Source organism: Cebus imitator, unplaced genomic scaffold (assembly GCF_001604975.1).
Source record: "Cebus imitator isolate Cc_AM_T3 unplaced genomic scaffold, Cebus_imitator-1.0 Scaffold241, whole genome shotgun sequence".
Classification (NCBI taxonomy): Eukaryota; Metazoa; Chordata; class Mammalia; order Primates; family Cebidae; genus Cebus; species Cebus imitator.
The window spans coordinates 1,429,040-1,454,437 of record NW_016107556.1 but is presented as its reverse complement, the minus strand read 5'-3'; the positions used below and the strand labels follow the sequence as shown (position 1 = coordinate 1,454,437).

General features: G+C 39.1%; 1 protein-coding gene and 1 long non-coding RNA gene across 5 annotated transcripts in view; one reads left to right on the top strand and one right to left on the bottom strand.

Moving 5' to 3' along the window:
- Nucleotides 1-1,866, bottom strand: part of LOC108282464 — a 43,293-nt gene extending 41,427 nt beyond the window's left edge. For both annotated transcript variants that reach the window (XR_005195434.1, XR_001816428.2), the window contains exons 1-2: nt 1,728-1,866; nt 769-844 (exon numbers count right to left, since the gene is read on the bottom strand). This is a non-coding gene — a long non-coding RNA (uncharacterized LOC108282464). The remainder of the gene's footprint in view (nt 1-768; nt 845-1,727) is intronic.
- A 151-nt stretch (nt 1,867-2,017) lies between these two features.
- DEUP1 (deuterosome assembly protein 1) overlaps nt 2,018-25,398 on the top strand; it is a 93,671-nt gene continuing 70,290 nt past the window's right edge. For 2 of the 3 annotated variants that reach the window (XM_037727840.1, XM_017498429.2), the window contains exons 1-4: nt 2,018-2,150; nt 3,138-3,210; nt 15,496-15,639; nt 24,594-24,765. In XM_037727840.1, coding sequence (XP_037583768.1) covers nt 3,182-3,210; nt 15,496-15,639; nt 24,594-24,765 — 345 coding nt within the window. In that variant the 5' untranslated portion in view covers nt 2,018-2,150; nt 3,138-3,181. The remainder of the gene's footprint in view (nt 2,151-3,137; nt 3,211-15,495; nt 15,640-24,593; nt 24,766-25,398) is intronic. The other variant, XM_017498430.2, reaches the window with a different exon arrangement.

Here is a 25,398-nt window from a genome sequence, read left to right as displayed (position 1 = left end):
AGGTCATCCTTATTCTTCATCCATTTATGCCCACTATATTCTCCTTTGACCATTTCTGGTTACATTTTATCTTATTCTCACTTTGCCATGTCCTCCAATTTTCTTTCATGACTAAGTTATCTTGTCATCTCTCACTAGCCCTGTTTAGAAAGCTTTGCACCTGGTCACACTCGTTCTGTCCTTTAGACTGGGGCCTTCCTGGTCTCATCGCTTTCAAAACAAACTTACCTGAAAATATCTAATAATAAGGACATTTCAGGGTTAATTCAAGTCTTTACAGTTACTTCTTACTAATGGGGTAGGGGACAGGTAGTTGCATTTAAAATCTTAACTCACATCCTGAAATGAAAACCTTTATTTGTATTCAATTGAATGGGGTGTTCCTATTCTATATTTAAATTTTCCTAAAATCCATTATAGCATGTGTCTTATCACACGTTTTCACAAGCCTTCCCCTGCACCTCTCTTCTATGTGAAAACACGAAACCTACAGTTTGCTAAGGAAGATCCTGGCTGCTAAAGAAACCAACTCAATCTTAATGTTTGGAGAACACTGGATTTGGAGTAAGATGATCTAGGTTCAGATCTTGATGTATCATTCATTTCAAGTGCAAGTAGATGGACAAATCCATGGACATATCCTTCATTCTCTCTAAGCCTGCATTTCCCAATCTTCTGAAAGGAGCTATTAATAACACCTGACAAACTTGCTGAGTGTATAGTATATTTCTGAACCTCTAAAGTAATAATGAACATGGAGGTACTTACCAATGTTGCATAGCCTTACTGATCTTGGGCATCCTGAGATTTCATTAAATTTCATTCCTCGTTCCATTTTCCCTTCCTCAGGTTAGAAAAAATACATTGACCTATTCAATTCAGACAAGAATAAAAAATATAACTAAGAGTTTTCAGAATAATGAAAAGTTTCAGGTTAAAATGGCATGATCACTCTCCATGCAAACATGAGAGCTATGAAACACTCATTAGAACTAATATCCCAGGTTACTCTGCAATTCATCTATGAAGCTCAATTTGTCAAGAAATAGCATAATGGTTTTATAAAATTCAGAGGGAACCTGGATGGAGGAATGTGGGTGAGCATTAAATTGATAGAATATTAAAGTAGCAAATGAGCATTAAAGCGATGAAAGCAGAGTGCAAATAAAAGACTTTAAGAATAAAAAGCAGTCAACTCCATGTATGAGGAAGGAATTCTGTGGCTAAAACAAATCAAACACAAAATTCAAGTGCTTAAAACAAATCACTCCAGGTGTCAGTTGGAAAACATATATTCTTTCCTATCATTTCCTCTGTGAAATGAAGAGAGAAATTTGTCAGCAATGACTCTTGGAATTTGGTGGGAAAAGGAAGGAATTTGGAATCACTCCCATTGAGTCTCGTTCCAGCTTCTCCGCTTAGAAGCTACTCCCTTCTCCCTGAAGGGAGGCAACACTGTCCCCCTCGCCTGACTGGCAGTTTTCTAAGAACCCATCGCGCGTGACGGGAAAGCCAGGTACAAGCTGATGCTGGAGTCACCAGAGGAACCAGGGACTGAGCAGTGAAATCCAGCTCCTCCCAGCTGGAAGACAGTCGGGTGAACGGAAAGGAAGCAGTTCTCTTTACCCCAAGTTTCTTTTTCATACCATTTCAAATTTGAGTAAGAGGAAAGAGGGCCAAGGGGATCGAAGGTACCTGGCGACGAACTCCGCAGCGGTTTACGGTACCTTTGTGATCGCCTTGTTTCATTAATTCAACAAGTATTTCGGGCGGCAGCTGGGTGCCGGGCCTTGGGGTGGGCAGTGGGACTACAAAGAGGAGGGACCCAGAATAGAGGGGACACTGGACGCATAACTGCGGGATAGCGAGGTCAGAGGCAGCGGAGGAGCCCCCGCACGGGCCGCGCCCTTCCCCCACCCCGGCAGCCGCGAGTTTGCCCGCGACGTCCCCATGGCAACCAGCGGCGGCGCTGCGCGCTGGCAGGGAGAGGCCCAGCAGCCTAGAGGGCCGCGCGGCTGGAGGGCCCAGGCGGCGGGAGCGCGGCGGCGGGCGGCGGGGCCCCTTGGGGCGGGCCTGGCCGGGCGGGAGGTGACCTACGCGGTCCTGCGCCCCGGGCCTCAGACCTCTCGGGCAAGCGCGGCGCGGCGCAGGTAATGGCTCTGAGCTTCCCCGGCCCTGCCGCGCCCTTGACCCTCACCCTCTCCCTTCAGCCGGGCTGGCGGGGGATATCCAGGGGACAGGGGGGCCAGAAAAGGGCGGCTGCTCTGCGGGAGGCTGGGCTTGAACTGAGCGCGGGTCCCGGCGGGGCGCGTGGCGGGGAAACAGAGGCTGGGAAACAGAGGCTGGGAGGGGAGGCCCGCCCTTGGAAATGCAGAGCAGAGCTGCGTGCGCCCTGGGTTAGAAGGCCTGGGCTCTAGTCGTGTGGCCTTGGGCAAGTCACTTAACTTGTCTGTGCCTCAGTTTACTTGACGTTTAAGTAAGGGATTTGAGAACCTACAAAACCATTGTCTGCTTGTTTTGGTCAAGTTTTTTTTCACCATTCCTGCTGTCTCCAGTCTGCCCCGCACACAATTCCTGGGTCTCTCTTAAACTCCGATTTGGAAGTGATGTGAGTCTGAATCTTCTACCTCTTTCTACTCCCTTGAATGCTCTTTAATTGACTTTTATTCAATGATTCAGAGGAGTTGAAGTCCATTTCAATACTTTCTCCAATTATCGTCATAGATTATTTTTTAGCTAAAATTTTGTTACCATGAAAAACTTTTTTTTTTTTTTTAATTTTAACTTTAGGCAAGTACTAACATCCCTAAAATTCGCCGGGTGTGGTGGCGTGCGCCTTTAATTCCAGATACTCAGGAGGCTGAGGCAGGAGAATCGCTTGAACCCGGGAGGCGGACGTTGCAGTGAGCCAAGACTGCGCCACTGCACTCCAGCCTGGGCGACAGAGCGAGACACCTTCTCAAAAAACAAACAAGAAAAACCCCACAAAACAAATTCAAGTTTCTATATTTTTTAGGACCAAGAGCTACTATAAAGAAAAATTCATACTAAATGGTTTTTGCAGTAGAAACATTTTTATGTTTTATAGGTTAATGAATATAAACATTTTAGGAATTTGGATCATTTTCCTCCAACAGATTAAAAATCAAGAAATATAAACCAGATGTAGCAGTTTCTTGACATGGAGAACGAAGCCCATAATACAATGGGGTAAGTGCTGAGAAATTTCTGTTTAATAAGTGTGTACTTAACTATGCCAACAACTTCCTGAGAACGCATGAATTTTGAAATTTACTATTAATAGAAGGATATGCCAATTATTTTCGGTGAGGCAGATGAAATACCAAATGACTGTAATTAAGGTTTATAATGTGAGTCTGTCTGATTTTGACACTACAGATCTGCAATGAAAAATCAGTTTTCCAACTTTTAATGACTGTCTGATGTCTAAGGGTGATGGATGCCAAGGCAGGCCTTATGTGCTCTTATATTACCACAGTGCAGCCTCTCTTCACCAGCTTGTTCCTTTTTTGCTGCATTGAGTATCTCAAGTTTCCCTCTACTCTTGTCCGTTAAGGCTGAACTCAACATTTAAACATAGCCTCAGAATAGATCCAACTCCATAAAAACATCAACACGAAGTGAAGTTTACCAAAAGTTTCACGAAAAGATGAGGAATAAAATTTGTATAGCATTTGTCATTGTAGAAAATCAAATTCCTGTTTACAAATATCTGTCCTAACTGTTTACCTGCTACCAGCATCGCAGAGTTTTCTCTTCCTGTTGTTTCACTAGCCAACTGACCACTGGCTGAACATAGAGTTTGGGAGATGAGGGGATGAAGAGGTGGTTGTATAGTGCCTCATCTTGACTGTGACCGACTTTGGCACTAGTCACAACCACTTCAGGTGTCTCACTTTCACAGATTCTGCCCAGACAATGACTTTGATGTCAGGCTGAAGGAAAGCTGCACAAGTTTGGACAATAATCATTCTTATCACTTTTTAGCTCCTACTGCATACTCCTTCTTACAACAGCCCAGCCAGGTATTATTCTCCTTTTACAACTAAGGAAAGTAAGTATATTACAGTCTAAGCTCTTATAACAAACAGACTCCAAAAACAGTGGCTTAAATAAGATTGAAGATTATTTCTGTTTCATATTTTTGTCTCGGGTGCCACGCTCATCTGAGATATGCAGACCAGAATTGGTTTGGCAACTCTGGCACCTTCACTAATAATTTCCATCTCTAGGACCAAAGTGGTTGTTTCAGCTCCCACCATCATAAATGTGCTCTGCCATCATGACTGTGCTCCTACCAGAGGGAAGGAGAAGGGCAAGGGGAGAGTAAGACCTTTCCTTTTAGAAGTATGATATGGAGATGGCAGGTCTCACTTCTGTTCATTTTCCATTGGCCAGAACTTAATCCCAGAGTAACAACTAGCAGCAAGAAAGACTGGGAAATATGGTCTCTAACCAGGCAGCCATAACTTAGAAGTTTTAGAACAAAGGAGGAAGAATGGATTTTGGTGAGAAACTAGCAACCTCTACCACATTGATGCTCAGAAAGGCAGAAAGACAAAGCAGGAGCTTATCCTAGAATATACACCAGGTTAGTAGGGAAGGTAGGATTTGGATTCAGATATGCCTGGCTCCAATCTCTGTGTTCCTGTGTACTTTGGAAATGGATGGCAATGAGATACAGGGAGCAGTCTGCCTGGTATCCATAGCAGAGCCAGGTTAGGATTCTGTGTTAAGTATATGTTGGGTCCCTGGTGTGATGATGGCTGTAAGAGCTAAGATGCAGATTGACGGTCTTGAACCTAAGGTTGGGTACCAGATATCACTTCATGCCTGCAAATCCAAGGCCATGGAGTCATTTAAGAAAGAGACCTTGTTCTTAAAGATTACTTAGAATTTAGTAAAGAACAGAACTTGTTTGGGTACAATGTAATTACAAACCCCAAGTTAATGAGAGTTACTAGAGGTTTTCCTCAGGTGCTATTCCACTCATCACAGTAGACATGGGGCCAGACACATGGTCTCCAAAGCATGGAGACCCCACGTTGGCATTGCCTCAGTTCCACATGCTATTGAGAAGTCTGTATAAATCTAGATCATGAATACAATAAAACTTCATCATCAGGAACTTGTTATGTAGATAATCAAACCATGCCACCTACATATACAGTAATGTTTTGTGGAGCAGCCTACATTCAACAGATACCTATTTAGAGTCTACCATGAGCCACTTACTGGTTTAGGCACCAGGAGGGTAGCAGTGAACAAAATAGGCAGCTGTCTCTCAAGGGGCTTATACCTTAGTGGAGGAGATAGATAATAAACATATAAATTTGTATCATACAGTGATATGAAGAAAAATAAAACAGGCTAAGGATAAGAAAAATAGAGTGTGAATGGAGTGGTCAAACAAAGATGCTTTGGTAAGGCAGCATTCGGGCAGAGATTGTGTCTGGGGGAAAAGATTACACAGAGCAGAAGCAGAAAGTGCCAAGACCTATGGTGGGAGCCCTCCCACAGAACATTTTTAGTGTGAGTGAATCAATATTCTTGGCTGTCATGGTTATAACAGGGTTTGATTTCAATTTATCCATGATTTTTCCCAATTATAGGTGTTTGTATTCATGCCATAATAATCTAAACTCCTTGTAATTGAAAATCAATTTATATGTTTGTTCTACTGTTGTTAGAGTGTGTTCCAGAACATAAATATAGAATGAATAAAGGATCCCTTTTATTGGTCTTTTTAAGAAAAGCTCTAAATTTTGCTTTTTGTTTTCTTATTCATGAATTTCTACTTAATAGTCTGCCCTTTTGTGGTTTATTTTATCTTGTTCTCATGAGTTGAAAAATGTGCTTCAGTTATTGTCATGATTTCTTTAAATAATAAAATCAAAGTTTCTCCTAAGTACAGCTTGCCCGCTATAGGGTTAGTGTTCTCACCATCATTTTCTAAATAGTCTGTCATTTCAAATTTGATATCTTCTTTGACTCAAGAGATATTTAGAAAATGTAATTTCAAGGGGCATTAAGTTATCTTTTTGTTATTACTTTCTAATCATTCTACTACCATAATCATAGGATACGGACTATATGATTTTGACTCTGTTGATTTCACTAAGATTATTCTTGTAGTCTATTCAAGGATCAACTTTTATTAATGCCCTTTGGGTATTTGAAAACACATGTACATTCTCTTTTGGCTGAGTATAAAGACTAAAAAAGTTATATAATCAAACATTTTAATTGTTATTATGTTTAAATTGTGTTTTTCAAGTATAGTTAAATTAATTTATGTTTATTTGATCTGCCAAATTCTAAGGAAGATCTTCACTATGATTGTAGTTTGTCCCGTCCTTCTTATATTACTAACAATTTTTGGTTTACATATTTCAGTTTGCTGTTGCTCAATGTATCAAGGTTTATGGATATATCTTCTCAGTATATTATATGATTTAACATTATAAAATATAGCACAAGTGTAATGTTTTCTGTTTTAATTCTACTTTGCCTGATATTAATATTACCATCCCTGCTTTCTTTCATTAATATCTTTGCTCATCACCTTGTTTTCAGCCTTTTTTATGTCATATCAAGTTTGTCTTCATATATACATAGTATATGGTTAGATTGACAAATAGAAGCTGGGCACGGTGGCTCACACCAGTAGTCCCAGCACTTTGGGAGGCCAAGGCGGGCGGATCACCTGAGGCAGGCGGATCACCTGAGGTCGGGAGTTCAAGACCAGCCTGATGAACATGGAGAAACCCCGTCTGTACTAAAAATACAAATTAGCTGGGTGTGGCAGCACATGCCTGTAATCCTAGCTACTCAGGAGGCTGAAACAGGAGAATCCCTTGAACCTGGGGGGCAGAGGTTGTGGTGAGCCAAGATGGCACCATTGTGCTTCAGCCTGGGCAACAAGAATGAAACTCCATCTCAAAAACAAACAAAAAAGATTCCTCAATTGGAGACTCTTTTCCATTACAAAAAGTATTTTATAATAATTAGTATATCATTTTTGACCCTTTCTGCTTTCTCAATGTTTGCTAGGAGGATCTAGTTATCTTTATCTTCTCTTTCCCTTGGAGGTTCGACATCCAATTTTATAAATTGTTGATTTATATTTTTTATAAACAATTTAAATTTGTATTTCTATTTTGACAACCCAAGTATTAACTAACTTTGACTACTCTCAACCCCAATAAGACTTGATCTTTAGTAATGCCTTTGCTTCCCCATTTCCTTATCCTGTTTCCAAGCTTCTGTTGAAATAATCTGGATTTCTAAATCCTGATTGCTATTAATTTTCTTTTATTTCTCTTTTACTTTAAAAATTCTTTTTAAACAACTGTAAGTTTGATTTCATTGCTTATAACTGTCACTTGTATAGAAAACCTTCCCTGTTCTTGATTTTTAAATTGGATACATTTTTAATTTGGCTGAAGTTCTTAGTTCATCATTTTACAAAAATGAACATGGGTAGTATACTTCTTTATTTTTTACGTGTCCAAAATGGCTTACGTTTACTCTCACACAAGAACTCCATAACATTAACCTTACCTTGAAGCATTGAGTGTTGCAGATGGAAAGTCCAGTACTACTCTTATTCTCTCTCTCATTCAGATTCTTTTATTTTTTTTAATATCTGGAGGCCTATAGTATTGTCTCTCTATTCGTGAAGTTTACAAATGCACCAAGGTAGCTTTCTAGGTATTAATCCTTTTTCTAAGAATTCTATGTAGCATTTGGTAAGCACATTTATGCTAAAGATCTCTTTAGCCCAGTGAAAAATTCTATTCCTTTGATTAATAATTCTCCGCTGTCTTGTTTCATTCTCATCTCCTAGAATTACTGTCTTTTTTCTCTCTCATAATTTCCATCCTTATCTTTTTTGCTCTATATTCTGGAGGAATTTTTTTAGTTTTCTCATTTTTAGTTCAGCAATGATTACATTGTTCTTTACTGCCTCTTGGTTTGACAACCATGTTTTTATTTCTAAGAACTGCCTTTTTGTATGTTTTTTAATTGTTCCTTTTATGTAGTAAATCACTTTTGTTTTATCAATGCAGTATTTTACTGTTATTTAAAATACAAATTGGAAATGCTTGAAATTATCTTTTGCTTCTTATATTAGTTGGTTTATTTCAGTTATCAATTCCAACTTGTTTTCTAAGCAACTATAAATTTGTTTCTTGTAACGACTCCAATCGGTCATTCTATGGGTTTGGCTCTGGTGTACGTCTCCACATCCTCTAATCTGTGCCTCTCCTCAAACTCTTACAACTGCTCGTCAGCCCAGCCTTTCTTCCAGCCTCGGTTACTCTAAAAGTGAAATCAATTAGCTTTTTCAGAGAAATCTGTCTACCAACTGTGGTGCAGCTTCAACTCCCTAAGGGTTAAGCATGTCCACAAGCCAATGTGTTATGCAGTCTAATATATTTAAGATTATTAAAGCTTACATTTAATAAACTTATCTCTAAAATGATCTAAAGATCATTTCTAAAAAGGAGTTTTATAAATTCATTAAGCAATCCTAACATCAATGAAACACATTCATGGAGTCCCAAACTATATGGATTCTGAAGTGTTGTTTCGTAGAATGTCATTTTCCCTGCATAAGCGGATGCACATATATGGATTACTTCTTTGAAATATCTTTTCTAACTGAAAAGAACATTTACTGAGATCTTTCTTAGTTATACGTGTTTGTAATTTGAAAAGTCATTTGCTTCTTCATCCCTGTTACCAAAATTAGCAATTTACTGTTCCCTTCCCAGTTCTCCACTCCCAGAGCCAACCACTTTTAATCCTTTTAGCTGATTTTGGGGGTAATGTACTTCCGTATCTCTAAATAATACACTTAAATTGCACTTCTTGATTTTTCAGTTTTATGCATTACTAACTTCCACAATGGATATTTTTTATTCTTACCACCACCTTGTTTCCGAGACACACACACGCATGCATACAGAGTCACATTTTGCATTCTTCTATACTCCCAATACACCATAATTTTGGTTGGATCAAAGACTTAGTAGTTAAAGGGCAAACAGCCTTTATAAGTACTCTTGCCTCTGAACCATATAGTATACAGTGACTCCTTTTCCTTTCCCACACATTTTGTTTGCCTTGGAGTTTTCTGGTATCTGAATTACAAACATTTTAAAGTTTTCTTCTTTCTATATACCTTTCCTCAAAAAATGTCTTTCTGTTTGTATTTGACTCGCCTTTTATGTCATATGAGCTGCTTTCCTCAAATGTCTGGGATTCCTGACTGCTTGCTCCTGTTTAAGGGTATGCTCCTATTAAGTGGTAATAGAAAGCTGGTAGGACATTCATGTGCACATGGGCAGATATGTTAGTCTGTTCCCACATTACTATAAAGAATCACCTGAGACTAAGTAATTTATAAGAAAAGAGGTTTAATTGATTCACAGTTCCACAGGCTGTATAGGAAGCATGGCTAGGGAGACCTCAGAAAACTTGCAATCATAGCAGAAGGCGAAGAGGAAGGAGGCCCGTTCTATGTGGCCAGAGCAGGAGGGAGAGAGAGAAGGGGGGAGGTGCCACACACTTTTAAACAACTGCATCTCCTGAGAACTCACTACCACAAGAATAACAAGAGGGAAGTTCACCCCCACGATTCAGTCACCTCTCACCAGGCCCCTCCTCCAACACTGGGGTTTACAATTCAACATAAGATTTGGTTAGGGATACAGAGCCAAACCTATCAGTGGGCTTGCTGACAGGGGTCTTTACTCCACGGTCATCAGGCTACGCAGTGTCCTTGCAGGACCCCACCTCACTCTCTTTCAGTCTTTTGTTTCAGGCTAATCAGATTCCAGAGAATTCAAATTTCCTGCCTGGAGAGTATACCAGCATTCTGGGGGCTGCAAAGGAGGAGGGGGCTGGATTCTGACTTACATTGTTGACCTTAACTTAACCCCCCCCCCGCCCCAGTTTCCAGTACAGTGGCCCTGCCATCTACCGTATCTGGTGTTCGCAAACCCCAGTCCAGAGCCTCTCTGTTTTAGCTTCTCCAGAGAATGTGCCTGGAGTCTAATGCCAGTGAGGAGATCCAGGAATCAACCCCTTCTTAGCCATTCCTTTTTTCAGGCTCACCCTCACCTGCTACTTCCAGATGTACCTAGTTGGTTAGCTACTTGGCTTTGTCCACTGCTAGTTCCTGTTATTTTTATCCTTGTAGGTTTAACCTTCTAGGTTAAAAATATCCATTTACTTTGTGTTAGTGGGATTTGGGGAGGGAACAAAATGTGTGTTCATACATCTTCAACCAAAAGTCTCATTTTCCTCTACGGAATCTTTTACTCTACCTTTTATTCTGTGACTTATATCTTAGCCATTGATCTCATTCATAGAATCTTATCAAATGCTTTCTGAGCATCTAGGTACTGCTGTGTGAACCCCCGGATTCTTCTTATCTGCTATGAAAGTCATATTTTCAAAGAACCAGGGTAGATGAATATTAAATAACTTCTTATATATGATTCAAAAGGTCCTTTAAAACGATACTCTTCTATGTGTGCCTCTTTCTTAACCCTTCAGGTGTTCTTTCCCTCTGAGATATATTAATTCAGAATCATAACTTCACTTACCAGGTTCTTAATGAGTTAAATACAGTTTTAATTACAGTATGTAAAATAAAATCTGATTTTTCTGATGTGAGTGAATATATTGGTACCTTAATAAATTATAGAAATATATGAATTTTACACATTGAAAATCCTTTTTAAATTTGGTTAATTCCCTTGCTTTCTGGTTAGTTCAGACTATACCCCCTTACTCTCCCTCTCTTCTTACTTTACTTACCCCCTCCCATACACACATATATTCTTTCCCAGAGTAATCAAACTGGACAAGTTCTTCCAGTTTCTTGTATCTCTGAAGAAGACAAAGTAAAGTACATCTGCGTTAGAATCCTGATATGTCAAACTTGAAGGTAGATATGAAATGTTAGCAGTGCTGAGTGATTGTAGGAATTGAATGCATGATTTTGAAAGGAAGGAAAGTTATTAGGAAGGAGAGAGAGGGAGGAAGGAAATGAAGAAAGGAAGAGAAGATTTCTACAAGAGATCTAATCAAGGTGCTAGTAACTTTAAGGAAAGATGAAAAAGTACCACTGTGTTGGATAAATTTGCAGATACTTTTTACAGGAAAATGTTTACAAAAGATTAGTTACAAGTTATATTTTCTTAAAATCTGATATGTGTGAATGTAGATATGTACGTCAGGTGCATACCCACCTAACCTGACCTGGTTGTCTGTAGTGCTTAGTTGTATGGCACCTTGTAACCACCTGGAACTTTGTGAGCCTCTAATCAGAGCACTGGTAAAACAGAGAAGTGCTAAAAACATGAATAGTACAGATATGTGATGAGTGTGTTAGTTCTCTCCCCAAAAGAAAGAAGCAGTCTCATTGGACAGCAGTTAGTATAAAAGTTGTACCCTCCTTGATCTCAAGAAGCAGAAAGAAAAGTAGAAATACAAACAAAAACAGAAAAGCTGGCACGAGAAGTAGCAACACAAATATCAGTGGTGATAAGAACATTAAAAAGTTAGTCCTTTAACACTGCAGGCCAGCATATTCCAGGGGCCCCAGCTATGTTCAGCAATGTTTTGTCTTCTCCTCTGTCACACCACAGGGACAAGCACAGTGCCTGCCATAGGGTAAATATGCAGTCAACTTTTTTTTTTGAGACAGGGTTTTGCTCTGTCACCCAGGCTGGAGTGCAGTGGTGTGATCTCGGCTCCCTGCAGTGTCAACCTCCCAAGCTCAAGCAATTCTCCACCTGAACCTCCTGCGTAACTGGGAGGTACACATCACCATGACTGGCTATTTTTTTGTTTTGTCTTTTGTAGTGGTAGGGTCTAACTATGTTGCCCAGGCTGGTTTCAAGCTCCTGGACTCAAGCAATCCTCCTGCTTTGGCCTCTCAAAGTACTAGAATTACAGGCATGAACCAGTGCTCCAGGCTCAGTCAACATTTGTTCAATGAATGAGTGAACTGAAATGACAGCCTATTAAAGGCAATAAACTGTCAAACAACAGGGAAATGAAATATAAATACCAATTTCAAAAGATTAGAGAGGGGGTGAATCAAGAGTTGAGAATTAGGTAGAAATGAGGTTGTATGAAAGCAAGGTGTGAAAAATGAAGAGAATTCAGGATAATTTTCATAGGTGCACTTGGGGTATTGAGGATTTGTCTTTTTAATTGGAGAATGTATGGTTATGTAGGAATGGCTTTAGCCAGAGACAAAGCAGACCCATGTGCTTTTATGGACTCTCCCAGGGTAACATACTAAGACTCACTGTTTTCACCCTTTAATGTTATTTAGGTTGTGTCTTGAAATCAGAGGATACATTTGGCTATTATTCCCTTTTACCTCTAAAAGCAATTATTAAGTTGTTGTTGATTCTTATAATAGAAAGTGTTATAGAATGACAGAAATATGTTTCACACATTGTCATATTAGAGCACAAACATATATGGCATAGCCATTTTGGGGACATCCGCTGGCCAACCCATAGTGCATTGGAGTACCTATACCTATAATCTGTACAAATGCTAGAGTACAACATGGCCAGCACAGAGCTAGGTGCACTATAGAATCCACGCAATGAAATTGTTTCCAAATTTTCTCTAAAAAGGAGAAAGGGAAAAATGCAAATACTTTCATGCTAATCTTATAAATCCTCAAGTTATAGACTGCTTAAAATGGTTCAAGAATAGGAAAAAAAAAAAAAAGATGGATCAACAAAACAGCTGACTCATAAAGGACAGCTAATCAAATTACCCATAGAGGCTATCCAAATGCCAATATTAGAAATAGGTGGCACATCAGGCATAATTGGTGCAATGGCCCAGGGACTTGGGAATATCCAAATCTTGCCTCAAATTACCAACAACCCCATGGGAGACTTATGATAGCAAAGGAAAGCAAGACACTGTGAGTGTTAATGATAATGAGGGAACCCACTTCACACAGTGTCAGAGGAGGCCATGTGGGATAGAGTAATGAGGCATCTCTACCCCTCCCAGCCAAGGTGGTATCAGCACAGAGCTACTGGGGGCCTGAACTGTCACCCCCACCCAGAAGTAATGAGGAGTTCCTCCCTCCAAATGGCAGCAGAGGCCAAGTCAAGAACCTGAACTTCCACCACTCTCCAGCAGTAATGAGGTGGCATTCCATTCCCCTGCTGGAGCATTGTCAGAAGAAGTCTGTTAAAGAACAAAATTAAAATAAAAACCAGAAGTTCATAATATAATATCCAAGGAGATTAAGGTTCCTATTTTTCTGGAGGTGGGAAGTTTAGATACTGTGGCTCTACAATGGTATTAGAGACCTCATTGGAGCTTACAATCTACTGGAGGGAAACAGATTATAGCAAACACATAAGTCTATATTATGTTGGGGGGTCGTAATAATCACAATGAAGAAAAGGTAAGCAGGTTGTGAGAATGGAGAGTTACAGAGTAAATCTGGTTAGGTGACATTTGAAGAAAGACCTAAAAAAGTGAGAGATGTACACATCTGGATATCTGGGGGAACAGCATTCAAGATAGAGGAATCAGCAAAGCAAAGCATCTGTGACAGGAACACGATTGATGTCTTCAAGGAACAGGAAAGAGGCCAGTTAGAGAGGAGGAAGCAAGGGGGAAAGTTGTAGGAGATGACCTCCGAAAGGCAAATAGCTCCAAGTCCTGAAGGGACTTGCAGACTTTAGTCAAGCCTTCAGATTTCACTGTGTAGAATGAGAAGTCACTGGAGGACTGTGAGCAAAAGAGTGACATTTTCTGACTTAATATTTTAAAAGCCTTGTTCTAGTTGCTATGGGAAGAATAGACCATAGGAGGGTTAAGGTGGAAAAGCCAGACAAGCTAAGCTGTGAGAGATGACAGTGGATCAGGTTAATAGACATAGACATGGTGACAAATGGGTTTGTTTTCATGAGAGAGCTGACAATGTTATAGATCCTGGATTGGATATGGAGTGTGTGAGAAGATGATGAAGAAAGGGTGGTCCAAAGACTTTTGGCCTAACAGCTGGAAGGGACAAAATTGTCATTTATTAAATAAGGAATGTTGGAGAAAATGCAAGCTTGATTTGAGATGCCTGTTATATGTCCAAGTGAAGATGTTTGTTATATGTCCAAGTGAAGCTGCCTGCATATACAGTTGCATACAGCTGTTTGTGGTCACCTTATGGTTACAAGATAGCTGAAATATCCGCAACGTCACATCTGCCTTCCAAGAAGGAAGCGGAGAAAAGGCAGTGGGTTAAAAACAACAGAGTGTATGAGCATTCTTATTTTGGGTTCCTAGAGAAGCCAGTTCTGAGATAAGTATTTGGATACACATTGTTTATTTGGGATATGAAGATACAGTGTAGTCTGGGTGTGGTGGCTTACGCCTGGAATCCCAGTGCTTTGGAAGGCCAAGGCAGGAGGATCACTTGGCACCAGGAGTTTGAGACCAGACTTGGCATTATAACAAGACCCTGTCTCTACAAAAAAAAAAAAAAAAATTATCTGAGTGTGATGGCACACACCTGTAGTCTCAGCTACTCAGGAGGCTGAGGCGGAGGGATCACTTGAGCTTCTCCCTCATTTTCTCTTGCCTCTGTCATGTAAGAAGTGCCTTTCACCTCCCACCATGATTCTGAGGCCTCCCCAGCCATGTGGAATTTTAAGTTCAATTAAACCTCTTTTTCTTCCCAGTCTCAGGTATGTCTTTATCAGCTGCATGAAAAGAAACTGATACAGGTAGGTATGGGGTGATACTGTAAGTATTTAGATAGTGAGGTTACTATTAGTCATATATATAGTAATATCTTGGGTCTAGGAGGGTCTGCTGAGTTTCAAACAAAATGCTTAGTATAACAGGATTATAGCAACTGTTGTTAAAAGTGCAGGAGTTCTAGGCTGCAGCGACCTATGATTGCTCCACTCTGAGCTAGCCTGGGTGACAGAATGAGACCTGTCTCTTAAAGATGTGGTTTATTAGTTTCCTATGGTTACTGTAGCAAATCGCCATAAATTTGGTGGCCTAAAGCAACCAAAATTTATTCACTCGCAGGTTAAAAGGCCAGAAGCCCAAAATCAGTATTGCTGGGCTAAAATAAAAGTGTTGATAGGATTGCCCCCCTCTAGAGGATCAAGGGTTTTCCTTGTCTCTTCAAACTTATGGTGACTGCCTGCGTTCCTTGACATGTGGACTCCAACCTTCAAGGCCAGCATCTTCAGATCTTTCTTTACTTCGTCCTCATCTCCTCTTTTTCTCTGTGTGTCAAATCTCCCACTGCTTCTCTCCTAGGGCCCATGGAAATAATTTAGGATAATCTCTCCATCTCAAGATTCTTAACTTGTGTGAAGACCCTTTTTTCCAAATTAAGTAACATTTACAGTTTACAGGATTAGGGCCTGATTATCTTTGGGGACAATTTTTCAGCCTACTTCATATGGGAATAGGAAGTGAAACCGGAAAGGCAGGTTACCAGCTACCACTGTGGGTGACTGAGTCAAATCCTGACGGGGAATCTCTGGAACCCACCACAAGTCACACCCTCCAAGAGCTCTCCCAGCCAAGGAAAACGTGAGTATTTATACACCAATAACTGCAGTCATTGTCAAAGCTGCTCCAAGGGAGGGCTTTAATTCTCTGTCACTTCTGACCTGTCACAGGCAGCAAAGAGGAGGACTCTAGCAGCAAGAGAATGCACTGAGGCAAAGGAATGAAAGTTTTATACACAAAAAACCAGGCATGAGTCCTTAAGTGGTCACCATCAGGGATGTGTAGGATACCCACAGTATCTGCTGTAGCCCTCTTTTAAATGGCCTTTTGGCAACTTCCACTTATATTTCACTGGACAGATTTTGTTACATGTCCATGCCTTGCTTCAAGGCAGACTGGGAAATGTGGCTGATTCTTTAGCTGGTTGCATTTCCCCTCTGAAGAATATCCAAGTTCCGTTAGTATGGAACAAAGGAAGGATAGATACAGTGTAGGCAAGTAGGAGCAAATCAATAAGGATGGCTCGGACCAAGGTTTATCACTGTTTATGGTGAGAAGTAGTCAGAATTTAGGATGTATACTGGAAGTAGTGCCAGTAGGACTTACTGTTGCCGTGGGGTTTGAGGGGAGCACAAATCTAGGATCATGAAGGGTTTTTATCTTGAGCAACTGGTAGCAGTGGTGGCAGTTAAAGAGATGGAATGGACTGGAGTAGGGTCAGGGTTGTGGTACAGAGAGTCTAGTACTCTGTTTTGAACATGGGAAGTTTAAGATGCCTCTAGCCGTCCTCTGGAAATGTCAGTGTTGAATAGGTGGTTGGATATAGATGTCTTCGGCTCAGATGCTTAAGCTGCACATACACATTTAGAAGTTATTAGAGCCAGCCTATGTAACAATGAGGTTCATTGAAATTTCTGACATTCTGGAAGCAGTATATTTATTAAAATGTTGTGTAGTAATAGAAAACAGATTTTATCAATGTACGCCTAATTCTTCCCTGTGGGATCCAGTGAAACAGCCAGCCCCAGGTTTAATAGAAAAAGGGTAAAATAACTATCCTCAAATATACTAACACTGCAATCACTCTTCAAATAGACCTTCTAGCAAGAAGGAATTTTAATGGAACCTAGAGACTGGCGTACAGAACCCAGTAACACATGTGTAGATAAACATTTGTTTACTATTAATTCCATCATACGTTTAAGTGTGTCGATATGTCATAAGAATTAAGATACACAACTTTATGAGGAGAGTGAAACTATTTGCATTTTTAGATAAATGTAAAGATCACGTCGAAGAAAGAGGTTAGTGCCGCTAATATTTTGCTGTTGTCGTCTTCTCTTCTCCTTCAATCTGCAGTCCAAGAGGTTACTCAGAATGTGAGAAGTTATGACAGAAAAAGTTTATCTGTAATAGAAATATTTTAATAGATCTTCTGCTCTTTTTAGAACATAAAAAATGAGACTTTAAATTTATATGAGCCTATAATTCTGAAAAAACAATTGGTAGGGACTTGGAGGCTATGGCACTGTACCTTATTTCTTTATTTCTATAAATGTCTTCTTTTTATGACTATGATGAAGCCTTTAGAACAAGGCCTTTATGAGTACATTTAAGCACTATTTTTTAGAATAATGAGGTTTATGCCTTATCCATGTCTCAACATTAAACTTATTGCAAATGAGAGAAAAGAATGGACTGAATGTGAGCTACCATCTCAATTATGTAATAAAAATAGACATTTTAATGCTGCTAAATTAGTAAACACTAATGACGATTTTTGGATGACAAGAAAAGTGCTTGAGGAAAAACTGTTTTTATCTATGATTCAATAATTAATTTTGAATAAGATTTTTCATGAAACTATGATCTAAAAGCCGTAAAATAATAAATCTTTCATTTCGGTGTTTAGGACAGTTGACTAAGGAGCAGACTGACACCACAGACGTGTCTGAAAGTGAGCTCTAGGACTTCTTCTGGGCGATCTCCCCATCTGGCCTTGTCTCTGTCTTAGGTGTGATATAGTATTCAGTGTGCAGAATAGGGTCTGTGAGCCACCATGAAAAGTTAAATTGTATTTATTATAGCCTATTAACTCAGACAAATAAGTATGTAATATATTTTTGAATGAGTTTCAGTAAAAGATTTTGAAAAAGTTAAGACCTAACTATCACTCACCAGCCTTTGGAAACGCATTTTCTTAGATTATTCCATGTTTCATGACATAGTCTCCTTTCTGTTCTCTCTATACTTCTTTCTCCCTAATTCCTCCCTCCTTTCCTTCTTTCTTCATGATGACTTCCATATTTGCTTTTAAATACCCTCTTCCAGGCTCCAGACTCATTTCTATTTAGATATCTCACATACTAAATTTACTCCTTTGTTTAAATGGTAAAATTTTTCTCATGCTGTGTTTATTTTTTAAATTATCCAAATATTTTATGATGGCTTAAATATTTTAGAAAATATGCACATTGATTTGGAAGTTGATAAAACACCTCCAAAAGTCAAGATGGCATGTCTTGCCAATGTGAAAATGGATATAAAAAATCCCTAAATGCTATAGTTTTCTTTTTTTTTTTTTTAACTTTTTAAGTTCAAAGGTACATGTTGAGGTTTGTTGTATAAGTAAACTTGTGTCATGGGGGTTTGTTGTACAGATTATTTTATCACCTATATACTAAGCATGGGACCCATTAGTTATTTTTCCTGATGCTTTCTCTTCTCCCATCCTCCATCTTCTGATAGGCTTGAATGTCTGTTGTTCCCCTCTGTGCATCCATGTCTTCTCATCATTCAGCTCCCACTTACAAGTGATAAACATGCAATATTTGCTTTTCTTTTCCTACGTTGGTCTGCTAAGGATAATGGCCTCACGCTCCATCCATGTAGCTACAAAGGACATGATCTTGTTCTCTTTATGGCTGCATACTATCTCATGGTATATATGAACCACATTTCCTTTATTCCATCTACCACTGATGGGCATTTAGGTTGATTCCATGTCTTTGCTATTGTGAATAGTGCTACAATGAACATAACGTTTGCATGTGTCTTTAAGACAGAACAGTTTGTATTCCTTTGGTATATAACCAGCAATGGGATTTATGGGTTGAATGGAATTTTTGTTTTTAGGTCTTTCAAGAATCACCACACTGACTTGCACAATGATTGAACTAATTTATACTCCTATAAACAGTGTATAAAATGTTTCTTTTTCTCTGCAACCTCGCCAGCTTCTGTTATTTTTTTACTTTTTAATAATGCCCATTCCGACTGGCATGAGATGGCATCTCATTATGGTTTTAATTTACATTTCTCTAACAATAAGTAATGTTGAGCCTTTTTTCATATGTTTGTTAGCTGCATGTATGTCTTCTTTTGAGAAGTGTCTGTTCATATCCTTTGCCCACTTTTTGATGGGCTTGTTTTTTTCTTGTAAATTTGGCAGCTTCACTTGGAAATATAACAAACGTCTTCACTTGGACATATAACAGGCATCTCAAACCAAGCTTGCATTTTCATTTTCTCCAGTCTTTCTTTCAAAAGAAATAAGATTTTCAGACAAGAATAAACCCACCTTGAAACAATGTGATATCACTGCTTTACTCTTTCCACTCCCAAATTTAACTAATGTGATCTCCATCTGGTTAAATAAAAATATATGGCACCTAAACCAAAGGATCTGTGAGACCCCCTCTGAGCTGATTAGACCACATCTGTGGTATTATGTTTAAGTTCCAAATGGTACATTTCCAGTATGAAACTGACCAAAAAAACTTGATCAAAGAAGAGTTAGAATTATGAAGGGTCTGAAAATCTTACCATAGTCATTCATTTTTTTTTTTTCATTCAGCAAGTGTGTATTAAGCCTCTTGTATTTTTCAGGCTGTATACTGGATAGCGAGCATAGAGTGGGGAAGAAAAAATCTCTAGGAGAAAGAAGGAAATAAAAATATTTGTGGAAATAAATAAAGACCACCCAAATGAAAACAACTGAAGTTATTTATTTATTCAGAGCTTGCTATACCAAGGGATTCACCCACTATCACTTGCATTTGGCAGAGACTCAAAGGGAGGCAGAGGAGTGGAAAAGCTTTATGGTAAAAAAAGGAAGAATGCTTCAGATGTGCCCTCATTGGAGGGTGTTGGCATGTAGAGGCTGGAGGCGGAATAACTAAAACTGGGGTAGCTTAGGGGATTGTTTTGAGGCGTATATTTGGCTTTCTCTAGTTTGTCCTGAGTTGGAAGTGGCAACAGAAATTAGGGAAGCTGGCAGTCAGTGATCAAGCCCTGACCATTATGGGACAATTGCAGATTTTGTGGCTTAGCTTTCTGGACTGGTGATGTTGTTGCAGAAATTATGGGTCATAGTCTACTGTCTTGTGGTCTGATTGTTTCCCATTTGTATATTCAGACTCTAATATTAAACACTAACAAAAGACGACTGGAAGTACACTTAAAACTGTATTTGACACACCAATGACTATATTCAAGCACTTTAATGACTACTGTGTTGAAACGGCATTTGTCCTGAATGGTCTCAGTGGAATCAATGCGATCAAATTAGGACCAATGGATGGAAAAGTTCTTCAATACAAAAAAGATCTTTCTAAAACACATTACTGTCTAGATACAATCTCAGATAGTGGTTACCTGTTAAGGGGAGAATTTAGACCTAGGCTGGATAACCTCTTTTTAGTGATATTGAAAAAGAGGTCACAAACTTTGGCATGCATCAGAATCACTTGATACTTTTGTTACCTATGCAGAACCTTAGGCTCTGTCCTAGACCTGCGGAATCTGATCAGTAGTGTATGATAGATGATTCTTTTAAGAAATATTTGTAGAGGGGCCAGGTGCAGTGGCTCACGCCTGTAACTCTAGCACTTTGGGAGGCCGAGGTGTGTGGATCACCTGACGTCAGGAGTTTGAGACCAGCCTGGCCAACATGTGATGAAACCCTGTCTCTACTAAAAATACAAAAAAAAAAATTAGCCAGATATGGTGTCACATTCCTATAGTTCCAGCTACTCAGGAGGCTGAAGCAGGAAAATCATTTGAACCTGGGAGGTGGAGGTTGCAGTGAGCCAAGATCATGCTACTGCACTCCAGCCTGTCAACAGAGTGAGACTCTATCTCAAAAAAATATATATATGTATATTTTTTATTGCATATTTATATATATAATATATAAATATGTATTTTATGTAAATTTTAATAAATATGTTTATATATTTAAATGTATAAATTATATATAAATATATTAATTTAATTATATATTTAATTATGTAAATTATATAAAATTTATTATTTAATTTATTATTTAAAAACTATATAGTTATATATTTAATTCATATAAATATATAAATTATATATAAATATATATATTAAGAGAGTCTAACATTCTGACTTTTGCATAGCATAGTCATAACAGGAAATAAACCATTCATTCATTGAGCAATATTGATTGAGTAGATTACATTATGTCTACACTCTACTTTAAGCCTGTATTTTAACTTTCTTAGCATGGTACATTCTTACATGTCAAAGTTAGCAATTAAAGGAACTCATTCATTCTTCAGAGATTATTTGAACATCTGCTCTGGTGAGATGATGATGAACCAGACTAATATAGTTCTTTTTTCCTAGAGCTTACATTGACATAGTCCTTTTTTCTTCAGAAGGGAAAGAATACACAAAATATACTTAAAATACAGGGTGATATATGTTGTCATGAAGAAGAAAAATGGTGAGAAAACACCAGCCCATAGTTCTATTCTTTCCCCCTACATTATAATTCCAAGTAAAATTCAGTCTTAAAATTCAATCAAGTTATTTATAGAGGAACTAGTATACATCCTTTTGTCAGATTTGTTTTAGGTTTTAAGTAAAAATTGAAAGCCTCTGAGCCTAACATTCCTCCAGAAATGCTAGGAGAAGATTTCAGAATGGCACTTTGTACTTAAAACCTCTCTGATGTCAAAACTGGTGAATATTGAATTGAATAAACCAAAGAAACATCTTCTGTTTGGGTTGACTCTGGATATCTTAGAAAATGAGTCTGGAAATTCTAAATTCTTTGGATTTTAATACCTGTTTCTAACTTTATTGCAATGGAATGAATTTGTACTGTATTTTTCAAGCATATTCTTATTCAAAACACCATGTATTTTGCTGTGTGGTATACAGGAAGACACATTAAATGGGAAGCAGCTGCCTCATATCTAGTTCTGGCTCTTCCACTAATTAGCTGTGTGACCTTGGGCCTCTCTGAGCTTGAGTTTTATCAAAACGCTAAATTATTCTTAATTAGCTCTAAAATTCTGATTTGGTAAGACTAAATGGAGGAAATGCTGTCATGCTGCACCTGCCTCTTTCTCATAGCCTCCTCCCAGCTACACAAATACATTAGAAGCCTCATTACCACCATTAAATGAATGCTGAAATAACTTGCTTTTCTAATGTGGGCATCTGTATGTTCCTTAGGCTGAAGTCTAAGGCCTCAATATCTACCTTCTTATCCAGTCTGAGTGACTGGACTTATGCCAGCTCCCTAGAGAATGCTTCAGCTTCTTTGAAAAAGAACTCTGTAGTGAGAGCCGTTACCAATCTGTCTTCTTAACAACAGTTGCTATAATCTTAGCTGTTATACTAAGCATTTTGTTTGAAACGCAATAGACCCTGCTAGACCCAAGATATTACTATGTATATGACTAATAGTAACCTCACTGTCTAAATACTTCAGTATCTCCCCATACCTGCCTGTATTAGTTTGTTTTCATGCTGCTGATAAAGATGTACCTGAGACTGGGAAGAAAAAGAGGTTTAGTTGAAATTACAGTTCCATATGGCTGGGAAGGCCTCAGAATCACAGTGGGAGGTGAAAGATACTTCTTACAGGGCAGAGGCAAGAGAAAATGAGGAAGAGGCAAACGCAGAAACCCCTGATAAACCCATCAGATCTCATGAGACTTGTTCACTATCAAGAGAACAGCATGGGAAAGACCAGCCCCCCATGATTCAATTACCACAGTGCAAGTTGGTGGTGGATCTACCATTCTGGGGTCTGGAGAACAATGGCCCTCTTCTCACATCTCCAATAGGCAGTATCTCAGTAGGGATCCTGTGTGGGGACTACCACCCCAAATTTCCCTTCAGCACTTCACTAGCAGAGGTTCTCCATGAGGGCCCCGCCCCTGCAGCAAACTTCTGCCTGGGCATCCATTTCAATATGTCTTGTGAAATCTATGCAGAAGTTCCCAAACTTCAATTCTTGACTTCTGTGCACCTGGAAGCTCAACAGCACGTGAAAGCTGCCAAGGCTTGGGGCTTCCACCCTCTGAAGTCACAGCCCAAGCTCTACATTGGCTCCTTACAGCCATGGCTGGAGCAGCTGGGAGACAGGGCATCAAGTCTCTAGGCTGCACACAGAACGGGGACCCTGTGCCTGGCCCATGAAACCACATTTTCCTCCTGGGCCTCTGGGCCTGTGATGGGAGGGGCTGCTGTGAAGGTCTCTAACAAGTCCTGGGGACATTTTCCCCATGGTCATGGGGCTTAACCTTAGGCTCCTTGCTACTTAGGCAAATTTCTGGAGCCAGCTTGAATTTCCCCTCAAAAAATGGAGTTTTCTTTTCTACTGCATCATCAGGCTGCAAATTTTCTGAACTTTATGCTGTTTCCCTTTTATAACTGAATGTCTTTAACAGCACCCAAGTAACCTCTTGAATGCTTTGCCAGATACCCTAAGTTTCTTCTGCTAGACACCCTAATTCATCTCTCTCAAGTTCAAAGTTCCACAAATCTCTAGGGGAGTGGCAAAATGCCACCAGTCTCTTTTATAAAACATAACAAGAGTCACCTTTGCAACAGTTCCCAACAAGTTCCTCATCTCCATCTGAGACCACCTCAGCCTGGACCTTATTGTTCATATCACTATCAGCATTTTTGTCAAAGCCATTCAGCAAGTCTCTAGGAGACTCCAAACTTTGCCAAATCTATCAGCATTTTTGTCAAAGCCATTCAGCAAGTCTCTAGGAGATTCCAAACTTTCCCAAATTTTTCTATCTTCTTCTGAGCCCTCTAAACTCTTGCTTGTTACCTAGTTCCAAAGTTGCTTCCACATTTTCAGGTATCTTTTCAGCAACACCCCACTCTACTGGTACCAATTTACTGTATTAGTCTGTTTTCATGCTGCTGATAAAGACATACCTGAGGCTAGGAAGAAGAAGTTTAATTGGACTTACAGTTCCACATGGCTGGGGAGGCCTCAGAATCATGATGGGAGCCAAAAGGCACTTCTTACTTGATGGAGGCAAGAGAAAATTAGGAAGAAGCAAAAGTGGAAACCCCTAATAAACTCATCAGATATTGTGAGACTTATTCACTATCATGAGAATAGCACAGGAAAGACCAGCTCCCATGATTCAGTTACCTCCTCCGGGTTCCTCCCATAACATGGGAATTCTGGGAGATACAATTTAAGTTGAGATTTTGGTGGGGAACACTGCCAAACCATATCACTGCCTGATTAAATTCCTTAGAAACAGACACCGGCCATATCATGCCAAATTCCTCTCCTTGAGGAGCAGCACTATAGCCCAGTTGGTACCCTTGAATCTGGTCCTAACTAGTCCAGGCTTGCTCTTCTATCCTTAACAGACACGTCTCATATCCTAGTTTGCTTCTGTCAAAACTTTTGAAGTTATGATAGACATAAGTACACCTGTATCTATATGAAAGAGCATTGATCCTAAAGCTAAGTCTTATGATTTTTCATAATTAGCATATTCTTCAGAATTAGTCTACTCTAAAAAATGTTATTTTTAAAAAAGTATGTATACACTGTTAGCTCTGAAATTGGCTTTGAGTATTAATTTTAAAAATTAACCTTCAGCTTTTGAATTATTCCCATTTAAATAATTGAACAATTTCAGGAAATAATGATCAAGCCATACAGAGCAATATAGTAATTTTTTTTGCCCTCACCTTTCACCACTTTAAAATGTATTTTACTTTCCTACAATTGCCAGAACTTCTCCTTGTGAGGCCGAGCTTCAGGAATTAATGGAACAAATTGACATCATGGTAAGCAACAAAAAATTGGATTGGGAAAGAAAGATGCGGGCTTTGGAGACACGATTAGATCTTCGAGATCAAGAATTGGCAAATGCACAAACTTGTTTGGATCAGAAAGGTCAAGAGGTACTGAATACATATGTTAACAAACTGATAATTCATCAGACTGTTATGTATAGTATTCTATCAGAATATGTTTTTATTATACATGCTTTTTATCAGGCATCAGCAACATTTATTGCTTGAAATTCAGCAAATTATATGCTAAATGTATTATATCAAATAAGTGACAATCAGAGCCTAAATCCATGGATATTTGCTGATGAAGACAGATATATAGTGTCAATGTCATGTATAAAAGTAAACAAACATTTAATATATGTATAAAATATTGTTTGCAAGGAAAGATGTAAGTACTTTTGCTGCTGTAGAAACAAAGAATTTGTAATCATCAAAGCTGGACAAGGAAGAGTTCAGAAACATTTGCTTCTTCTAATAGGCTAGAAAAAAATAGAAGACATCAAGAATTGATTATAGGACAAAGGGGAAACGGTTTGGTAAAGGGGTAAGTGTGTATACCTGGGACAACCACTTAAGAGGAGCTCCCTCAGTCCCTCTAGGCTGCTCACTGCCAAGCTGGTGGTCACAGAAGAATGTATGAGTTCTCCCAGGCCTGTGAAGGAGTTCAGGAAAACTATATGCTTTATCTAATGTGGACTTTGTGTCTGTGAATTTTTCTTTTGGAAAAAGAAATGTTTA